Source organism: Amblyomma americanum, chromosome 1 (assembly GCF_052857255.1).
Source record: "Amblyomma americanum isolate KBUSLIRL-KWMA chromosome 1, ASM5285725v1, whole genome shotgun sequence".
NCBI classification, from domain to species: Eukaryota; Metazoa; Arthropoda; class Arachnida; order Ixodida; family Ixodidae; genus Amblyomma; species Amblyomma americanum.
Window position 1 is genome coordinate 226,943,464 of NC_135497.1, and position 10,754 is coordinate 226,954,217.

General features: G+C 52.0%; 1 protein-coding gene across 1 annotated transcript in view; it reads left to right on the plus strand.

Annotated features, from left to right (window-relative positions):
• ko (Stork-head domain-containing protein knockout) overlaps positions 1 to 5,931 on the plus strand; it is a 366,522-nt gene extending 360,591 nt beyond the window's left edge. Inside the window, exon 5 of the mRNA XM_077648592.1 lies at positions 1,488 to 5,931. Coding sequence (XP_077504718.1) covers positions 1,488 to 3,062 — 1,575 coding nt within the window. The 3' untranslated portion in view covers positions 3,063 to 5,931. The remainder of the gene's footprint in view (positions 1 to 1,487) is intronic.
• The last annotated feature ends 4,823 nt before the right edge of the window (positions 5,932 to 10,754 follow it).

A 10,754-nucleotide genomic window follows, 5' to 3' on the forward strand; every position in this document is an offset into this window, starting at 1 on the left:
CTTAATAGTTCCCATTGCAACCCATCCCTAAGTAATGTAACGCTAGACATGAAGTTGTAATTATTGCAGACAAATCGAGCTGCACGGTTTTGTATCGTTTCAAGCATGTCGGAAAGAAGTTTACTATGGGGGTCCCAAACCGTACATGCGTACTCCAAAATAGATCTTACGTTAGCGAAGTAAAGTATTTCTCTAATTCTGTCAGGCGCTTTTCCGAAATTACGTTTGATAAAATTTGGCATTTTGCAAGCTCTTGCTCATATGCATTCGACATGTTTATTCCAGGTTAGTTTAGATGAAAAATAAACAGCCAAATATTTGTATTCGCACACTCGCGAGAGCGTCTAAAGTATAATTAAACAGAGATGGGTTGTGTTTACGTGTAAAGGAGACAAATTGACACTTAGTGGGGTTAAGAGACATCTGCCACTTAATACACCAGCGTTGTATACAGTCCACATTTTTCTGGAGATAATCATGGTCAGAGAAACACTTGATGCTGTGATAAATGACGCAATCATCTGCATACAGGCGGATTTTGCGTGACAGATCATGAACAATATTATTGATATATATCAAAAACAGTAAGAGCCCCAACACAGATCCCTGAGAGACTCCAGAGGTGACTGCAACATAATCAGATTGTGAGCCATTAATTACAACGAGTTGCTTGCGATCCTGTAGATAACATTGAATCCAGTTAATTAGCAAATGGAGAAGACCTAAGAAAAGATAATTTATGCAACAACAAAACATGGGGAACGGAATCAAACGCTTTTTTTAAAGTCCATAAATATGCAGTCAATCTTACACCAAGGTCAAACGAAACAAAAAGGTCATGACTGAATTCCAAGAGTTGTGTTGAACACGAATGGCCAGATCTAAAACCATGCTGGGATTCGGTGAAGGCCAAGCCTTTGTCCATGGGATGTCTGGGGCATACCTTGTTTAAACCAAAGCAGGACCCATTCTAGTGAACGATATGACTGTCCATGCGTCTTTGCAACAAGAAGTCGCTTTCCCCACACACTGTCTCACTGGGATGTGGCAAAGTTGAGGAAGCAACAATTAGCTTCAGAAAACAAGCAAGGGCCGAATTCTCACTGGGGTTGATTCGTACATCAGAATGGTCTTTGAATGACCGGTGCCTTGGTTGTCGCACGCCTGGCTATTATGACGGCAGAGGGCACGACTGCGAGTTAATCGCTACGGACCACTTTGAGAAGTACGCCCCTGATTTGCCGCCACCTGCAGGTCTAGCTTCCTGAAATTTGCCGCGTTTTATTGACAGAAGGAGTACTTTACCTTTTGATTCACCGCTCAAATAAGCTGAAACAAATCGACGAGTTAGGTTTGGTTTTTAAATGTGAGATGCACCATTTGATGCACCTCGTGCAGAGAAGCAGCGCTTGTCCTCAGTTCCTGTGCCGCTGGCCTCTTGTGAGTAACTGAGACGCACTTTTTTCTTTCTCTTTTTTTATGTGCAGCCGAGATCTTCGAGCACGAACCGAGCACGCGAGCGACACTCGAGCAACGGGGAAACCCCGGACGCAAGCCTGGACCGCTCGGATCGGAGGTCACGCAGCTCACGAGGCTACTACCGAGGTCCCCGCAAAGCCGCTGCACTTGCTGCCACAGAAGACCTTGACTCGTCGGGCACGCTGATGTACCGGCACAGGAGCGCCTCACCCGCAGCGCGCCGAAACAACCACAATCAGAACAACGGGTCGCGCCACGGTGGGACGCTGGCGCAGTCCTCAACTGCCCCTAGCCGACGTCTCCCGTCGACGGCCGAGATCCGGACTCCGCCGCTGTCTCGCCGCGCTTACCGCCACCAGAGGGCCTTGCCTCCGCTTCCTGTCGAACGGCTGAATAACGGAGGTCTCCGGCAGGACGACCAGAGGTACAGGCCGCCGAACTTCACAAATAACGCCCTCGAAAAAGCCGGCGCGGGCGAAGAGCTGCCGCCAAGCGGCAAAGGGCAGCAACCTTCCGACTACACTAACAACAACAACAACAACAGGTTACCAAGAGCGGGACCGGTGCCATTGGCTACCTTTGAAGCTCGCCGGAGTAGCATTGCAGGGACTACCCTAGATATCGACAACGTGGCCACATCCAGGATCCGAGCGGAGGCCCAGAGACACGCGCCGACAGCCTTCTCAATGAAGAATCTACAGCAACAGCCATCCGCAACAGCGACAGCGTTCCCGATGCGCGGCGGAGCGCACATTAGCGCTGACGACCTCAAGAACTTGCACAAGGCGGAGGAGAAGGTTGAGCCGCGTCCGATAGCCGCGATCAAAAACCTCCAGTGCGGGCCCATGGTCATCAGCAAGGTACCTCCTCAGCCACAAATTATCGAGCCCCGACGGACGACCACCACGACGACGTTCACGACGACAGACACAGTCACTCTGAAGAACATCCAGAACCTCAGCTCCGTGGCCGACCTGGACAAGACCAAACCATCGCCGCAGACTCTCAAGAACCTCCAGCCTTCGACTAATACGACCACCGTGTCCATCAAGCAGACGAACGGCAAGATCGACGATGACGGCGCAGAGAACACCAAGAAGATCGCCACCAATCTGATTTTGGAGGAAAAAATCGAAGCCCAGAGGAAAAGTGGAGCCGCGTCTCCTTCCGTCGCCGGGCCGATCAAAAAGATCGTGGAGGAGAAGTCGGTGCAGTCTACGCTTGAATCCACCGGCAAGATGGGCAACCTCAAGAGCACTGTGGACGTTAACATGGAGCTGGTGACGGAGGTAGGAAGCTCGAGAACTGTGACAAACATCACAACTTCGCTGCAGCACGCACTTCCAAAACCCGTCGCTGCTGAGCCCCCGAGCCAGGAGGCCTGCAACAACAAGTCCGCCGCTGCTGGCAAAACCACCAAGGCGTCCAAGCCAGCCAAGATGAATGGCAGCGGAGGCGGCTACACGCCGACGCGTGCCAAGTTGGCCGAAGCCAAGGCAGCTTTCTTCGCCGACTCGGCCAACAAGGGTAGCGCCGACGACAGTGGCTTTGTTTCCACCTCACCACAACCAGTTCCGGTGTAGGCGACACTGCAGTCGCACCAGCCTGCTTGCCCGAGGAGAAGAAGAGCCGGTATACGCACCGACGCATAAGTGCACGTCTTCAGGCCGCTACGGACGCTGGAGCGGAGACATGCCGGTGCCAGATGGGGCGTGCATGTTGATTTCCGCGCATTCGCTGCGCAAACCGCCTTGTGACGTCTGGGCCACGCCATGATGTGAGCAAAAGGAAGGGACGGTCCAGATTGAATGTCCAACACGTGCCACACTGAATCGAACTCACACACTGACGATGCATGCCGCTACACCCGTGCCTCTGCTAGCTGGACACACCAAGTGCCTTCCCCTGCCCGGCGACGTGCTGAAACGCGCATCCGCTGCACCGACGTGGCCTGTCCGCCTTGTGAACATGAGTAGCGTCTCGTGACTCGTTCCTTACGTTGTGCACACTGAAGAGCTTATTAACACTAGCGGCGTGCTTAGCGAGCTCTCGTAACTGCCAGCTTCAACTGAAACTTAAAAAGAGTACGAGGCGGCGCATTCACGTGCACCTGCACTCATAGGTGTGTATCTCGACTCTTTCTCGTTCTCTGTAGTCTTGCGCTTGTTCAATACTCCAGCCGTCCCCTGGTTTTGGTGTCCAAACGCAGCAGCGGCGCTTGCTTGAAGGCTCGGCCCAATATTACCAACTCGTCCACTTTTCTGTAGAATGACTTACTGTCACTTTCCGTACCGTTTCTTCTAAAGTGACACTTCTCCAGATTTTGTGTTATTTACTTCCAGGCACCTATATCATTCTACGAAAACAGGCTGGCGTTGCGCTAGCGACAAAAAACGCGACCACGTACTTCGCTCTTCCTGCAGCAGAAGTGAATGCGCTGCGAAAATAGTAGAATGCTGTGGAAGTAATGGCTCAGGGTCGTATCTAAAAAGCAAAAACAGTGCCGTTGTCGTCAAAAGCAATCGCAATACGGCGAACAAAATTCCCTTCCACTGAAAGGCGGCGTGCACGGCTCGAGGGGAGGGGAGTACGCGAGAACGTGATGAACGCAAGCGCTAGAGTGTCAGATGACAGAGGGGGGGGGGGGGGGGGGGGGGCGAAGGGAAGATTCAGGCTTCTTTGCTCGTCTTATAGCCTCGTTGTACAAGGCAGCAAAGAGCGGTGGGTGTTACGCGCAAACCGCCCGGCGGTCCCTGGCTCTCATTCAGGGTCTCGCATCGCTGATGACGCCGAGAGTCACGGGACCCCGGCCCGTGCTTGTGTCACGAGGCGCGCGAAGTAGGAACCGAAAGCCATTGCGCGCGTTACTGCTTGAAGAAGCTGGGTGCGTGTGCACGCCGCCAGGATTGGCGCGACCTCGATTCTAACCGGCTAAATACAAGTGGACGTGGCCGCTATAGTTCCGTGTCCTAACTGATGATTTTTATTCCTGAGGGAAAAAACAAACAAACAAAACAAGGAAGCGCCCAGGATGCACGATAGAACCTACGAAGGAACTTTAGCCGAATAGCGAAGTGTCAAGCAGCTATTAATTTTTTTTTTTTGATGCGCCACTCAGAAACCGTAAACGGCAAACTATGTCCTCCTCAGAAATAAAAAGATCCTGCGAGGTAATACTGACAACAGTACACTGACACAAGATGTGCACCGGAGCGTAGCGCGAATGACATTGTTGGCTCGGAGGTTAAAGAGGGACACAGCATGAAGGAAAAAAAAAACGTCAGAAGACGAGTGGCAATGCAAGCATGTCAATAATTCTCTTTCTGCCAAAATGTATTGAAGCAAAGCCGCTGTACCGGTATAAACAAAAATTTGTTACGACTACACAATATTACTCTGCGTCCTCGGAAAGCACCTCTCATCGTGAGAATAAATTACGGGAAAAGGAATTTGTTTTGGAAAAGTGTCCCAGGTTCGTGGAAAGCCCGTAATATTTAAATTTTTACTCCAAAAGAAAATACTCGCTTAGTGTATCAAGTGAGTTGATCTAAGTGTACTAAGGTTTTACATATCCTATGACTGTTTCCACTGACTGAACACGTTAGACGAAGAGCGTCCTGCTCCGATTGCTAGAACAGAAACAAAAAACGAACGAAATCAAAATTAAACAGAACTAGGTAAACGATCTGTAAAAGGGCCACATACTCAGCAGTCACATTAGTAAGATTGCTAGAAGCGAAATCAAAGTACCCTACACGCCGCCATTTGAGTGAGTATTAAGACAGCGCCAGAAATGCTTCCTGATAGTTTGAATAGCTTTTGTTGCACTGCGCATGCCTCCCGTAGCCAGCCTCATTGTGCGAAGCCGGCCGGCCTTTCGCCCCGCGAGGCCAGAAGCGCCCGATAAGTTGTAATTATCCGAATCCGTCGCTGTCGGTGCACGAGGTGTGAGCCGTTTATTCTGGGCTGGCGTCGACCGCGAGCGTTGCTTCCCAGCACCGCTTTTCGTCGTTTATTCGCCGCGTAGTCGACGACACGACGCGCCGCTGCAGCTTTATTAAGACGCCCCTCTTCAAGCGGCCCGCGAGGATAATTTGCATTAGAATACAAAGCCTTCGTCGCGGAAGCCGGGCTTAACTTAAAAAAAAAAACCCTCGCCGAGCCGCGAGAGACCCTCTGAACTGCGTTTTTGCTCGCGCAGATAATGACGCGCGCGTGCCTTCTTAATATCGCATGAGGAAACAGGCACCGACGCATTGTCGCCATTTGCGCGGCGTGTGTTCGTGCGTGTATGTGAGCGAAGAAGCGAGAACGATTGCAACCTGCCCTTCCAGCGTGCGGAGCGAAAGCTAATGAGGCGAGCGCGGAAAGATAAAATGAGGGTTGGGGACGGGCACGGCGGGGAGCGCGCACTCAAGTCGAAACGTCCCCCTGCACCCCCCCCCCCCCCCCCCCCACACACACAAAAATAAAATTAAGGCAGACGAGGAAACAGCCGGTGCGATCTTTCCCTTCTGACCGACTTTGCAAAACGAGGTGTTCTCGGGCTTCAAGTTTAACCCGCTGGCGATGGTAGTCAAAGGAAGAGTTAAGAAAAGAATAAAAAAGAAAAGAATCGATGAACAAAGAAGCGTGGCGTCGGCGGTAGCAGGAAGCGCAGACTCTGAGCTAGCTGGTCCTCCTCACTGCCCTCATCGGTCGTATTTAATTTGCACGCTGGGGCGGTTTTTTAGCGTCGGGGGGCGCCCGCGTTTCTTTTTCTCGCTTCATTAGCCCGCGCTCCGAGCGATGCTATCGCGACACCTCGGCGAAAACCGCGAGGGGCACGCCTTCGCGTTAGTCGGTTCATTGATATTACGTTCCGTATACATACGCGTGGCAGCGCTTTTGGAGCGACGAGCTCATGATCGCTAAAGAACCGCGCGCGCCCGCCAGTACGCCGACCCTCTCTCTTCTCGCGGAAGAAGGACCGGGAGATCGGCGAGACGGCTCCTCGGACGATCGGACCGCGAAGACAGCAAGGTTTGTTCTTGGTCGCCGCCCACGAAGCGCGCGAAATATCTCGTTGTCCTCCCCATCATTCTACTTTTTCTCGTAGTATATTGCCCCACTTTTTAACCTTCTTTTTCATCTTTTTTTTTAAAGTAAAGTTCGCTCTTTTATCTCGTTGTGCCAAAATTGGCGAACGTTCGCGAATACGCCCCGTTTGCCTGTTTTTTCTTTCTGTTTTGCTTCGTTCTTCGCTCTCGCAATTCCCTAACCACATCAAACGATCGGTCCGTGCCAAAGCTTCTTGACTCTCACTTTCCGTCGAGGGCGACAGTCGCAGGAAAGCGCTAGGTTTCCGCTTTCTTTAGTTGAGTAAGCGCGTATCACCACGCAGCAAAATTAACCGCCTGAGCTCGCATCCGCAATTTCCAGAGAGAGATGGGATGGAAAAAAGAAAAGGCTGCTAGGAATCCTCTCTGTGAAATAGTGACGTCTCAGCTCTGCACAGATCTACTATATACATACTTTGAAGAGTGCCTAGAAAACAGGCCAGGAACAAAATGAACGCGGATGCTCATTTCTTCTTTTATTATGTCCTTTTTTTTTTGTTGTTGTGCGCTGGGGACGACTTGACATGTGTATAGTGACCGACCAGCACGAGCTAAAGTTTTTTTTTTATATATTATGCTCTGTGGTACTTTTGCAACGCTCCGATGATCTTTACTCTCTGCCCTGTATATTTAACTTCGCTTACGCGCGCGGCAAACTTGTCACACTGACACGGGTTTTCTTGTGGCGCTTAGACCTGCTCTGCGAGCTGCTTGTTAATGGTAATGTTGTTATAAGCGCGATGTTGGCAACCCGGCCGTACTATGAATATATTAATTAAAAAAAATAGAGATGCGTTAAATACACTATGTGCACGCCGGAGACGAAGACATCCCGCACAGCATGCCCGTTGCTTTATTTTTATTTTTTACCTTGAGCTTACTTGTGCAGGAGCTTGTGCTATACTCCTTTCTTTTCGTGTACACTTCTTGTTGATCGTTTTTGTCTTTATTTGTAGGACGTCGATAAAGATGTGTTCACACAAACACTGATCGAGCGGTGCACAGTTCTCATTCTGGAGGGTGAGACATAGAAAGTGGGTGAGAGAGAGGGCGCTGCGTACGAAGGCCCGAGAAGGGAGCTTTACCGAAAAGCGCACCCCCCCCTCCCCCCCGCCTCTTCTTCGCGCTCCAGAGGAGGAGGAGGAGGAGGAGGAGGAGGAGGGGGGGGGGGGGGGGTTCTCGAGGGTCTCCGCTCCTAATGTACAGAGCCGATGCCTCTTCGCAAAATGGTCCTGCCTTCAGCTTTGTGCAAGAAGGGTTTAAAAATCGCGTCTGACGCACGCACATGCAGGCCTCGCACGCTGTCACATGAGGCATATCCCCATCCAGCTTGTTTTCTGTGACGTCGACCAGGTGTGTTTGTGTCCACGCCTTTGTGCCTTTGGTCCTCAATTATGTTTAATTTTTTTTAAGCCGATCTTTGTTCTCCGCCTTTGGCGCGTTTACCAGTGAGTGTGGCGTGGTCCGCAGCGCTATGTACACTGTAGCGCCAAGTGCCTGAACACGCTTGGCATCGCTGTAAATAAATGAAATAAAGAAAAAAAACGTTTTGCAATAACAACTCGCCGTGTTGGCTTCACTCTGTGCGTGCAATGGTGGCCGCAATTCTCTGGTGCACACTTCGAAGCAAATACCGCCAAGCTTGGCGGAAGCGAAGAATGTTGGTTCTCTGCCCACTCCTGTCCGCCACGCAGCGGCCTGAAAACGCTTTTTCATTGCTTACGTGTAGGTGAGCCAAGCAAGTGCCCCTTGCTGGGCAACCGCAAACATCCAGCGTCCAGCAAGGCGTCTACAGCGTGGCCCGCATGGAGCGTTTTTTGCCCGCGAAATCGCGTCGCGCGCCCGACGCCCGCGCCGGCGTCTGCGAATTTACTCCCGCGTGGTCAGTAGCCGAGTGGCGTTTTTTTTTTTTTTTTGCCGCCCAGTTGTGCGATGCGCGCGCCCCCATCCATACTGAAAGCAGACGGATGCGCAGGAAGCGAAGTGAAGCCGCTGGCTCTCGCGCGCGAAATGCTCGCGAGCGCGCATCCTCCATGCGAGCGAGTCTCCTGTGCACCGGCGCGGCCCCGTCCAGAATCACGTGACGCAAGCGTGCATACGGTTTTGGTATGTAGACAGCATCGCTTAACCTCTTGCCACATCTGTGTACGCCGTGAGCAGACGACACACAGACGATGAGCGGCGACGCGGTGGCCGGGAATGAGACAGCAATTCGGCGGCCGCGGATTCCGCTCCGTCTCGCCGCCGAATGTCCAAGTGTGAACGCGCCATCCGGCGGCAAAAAAGCGCTCTGCTCTATTCTGCACTAAGGGACCGGCAGGAGGGATGCAAATAGGAAAGAGGGGAGAGCTAACGGCTAAGGACGTCAGAGGGTCATATATGACGTTGTGTGAAGGTGCGAGGACAGACAGCTGCGGCACTGCTGTGAGTGCGAGAACGAGCCCTAGGTTTTTTTTTTTTCTTTTCCAAAGTTCTGCCTAAAGCCTGTTACACATACAAGCGAAAACGCTAGCAAGTTCTGTCGCCGCGGTGCAAAAACCTGTTTCGAGTCGTCGCGGCGGCTCGAGCGGTTCAAGAGACGAGGTTCCAACAAGGTCAAAAATTTCGCAGCGACGCGCCGCTCAAGCGCTCATTTCGCTTACATGTGAACCAACCATTACGCGAAGCTGTGTCGGCAACCAGGTTCTGTGCGAGCCACAACACCTCTCGACATCATTCTTAATTGAAGCAGGTTTGAGCGGCGGCTCCACCAGGTCGCCTTTCAGGTGAGTTCGCGAGCGCTATTCAGCTAAGCTGGGGCTTAATTTATCAGAAGAGGTGCTCTTACAGCAGTGTGGTTTTGCGACTGTGGGGCTCCTTTCTCGTCGGCTGTCGCTATATACTAGCCAGCTGACGCACAGGCCAATCACTCGGTGCTCTTGCGTAAGCGAACTCTCGCAAAAGATTGGTCCTCTGGCCCTGCAGGTTGCACGCTTACTGACCCTCAGTCGCTCAGACCTGATTAGAGAAAGAAAAAAAAAGAAAACTTGAAGACCACCGAAACAATGCACGTTCCGCAAATGGGCGGCGAGATTCGGTGCTTGAGCGTGCTTCCGGCGTGTAGCTGCTTCAGGCGACCGCTGGCCTTGCAGACCTCGTGGACCAACATTCATTCGTCAATCTCACATCGTAGCGGCCAGCCCTTCACATCTCTGCTCTGCTCTCCTGTCACGCCCATCATCATATCCTTCGTCTCATCGTCAGTGCCATTCTTCTAGTTCGCGATCGGAACGATCACTCGGTGGCCGCGGGTTGTGTCACGGATTAGAAGACGAAGTGAGCCGTGGTGCTGGACGGAGTGCTCGCGCTAGGTCAGCGGCCCTTAAATCATCTCGTCGCCATCCGTCACCACGTCTCTTTCTTCGGCTGGCCACCACGTAACAATATCCTTAAATATTAAAGAGTAAAACTGCATTTCCTATGCGCGCATAAGAGCCAACCAATGACACTACAAACGCCACTTACCGTGACACGCCCTTTGTACTTCTGATTCTGCAGTCACGGAGGGAGGGAGGAAGGAAGGAAGGAAGGAAGGAAGGAAGGAAGGAAGGAAGGAAGGAAGGAAGGAAGGAAAAGTAAAGTAACTAACTAAGTCCGTCTTCAGAGGTCGTCCTTCTTGGCGTTATCCCCGAAGTAGCCTCTGTCGATCTTGCCCGCCTCTGTGATTACCCTGGACTAAGGGCAGTCGCGGAGGAAATTTTTTCATCACTTATACTATATTTCGCAGCGCCGGAACGTCCTCTGCACGCTCATAGCCTTGGCAGCGCTGCAAAGAAGTACTGAAATGGAGTATAGTGCGTGCAGTATAGTAACATTACCTCGCTCAAGAACGAAGCGGCCTTTCCCCGTCAGAGGACCCCATTCCAGCCAATGGCGTCGGCAGATTCTCATGACCCTGCTAGCGTGGCAATGCAGGGAAGGGACCGTACCCTTTCATCTGCCACAACCTACATTGTCACGCTAGCGGAGTCACGAGAATCGGCCGACGCCATTGGCTAGAAGGGGGTCCTCTGACGGGGAAAGGCCGCTTCGTTCTTGAGCTGTACCCGAGTATAGAGTTCATCTATGCTACGTTCGTCTCCGCTATGCGAAATCTCCCCACTGTTACCCGACCCGATTCGTTCGACGGCGTTTGCA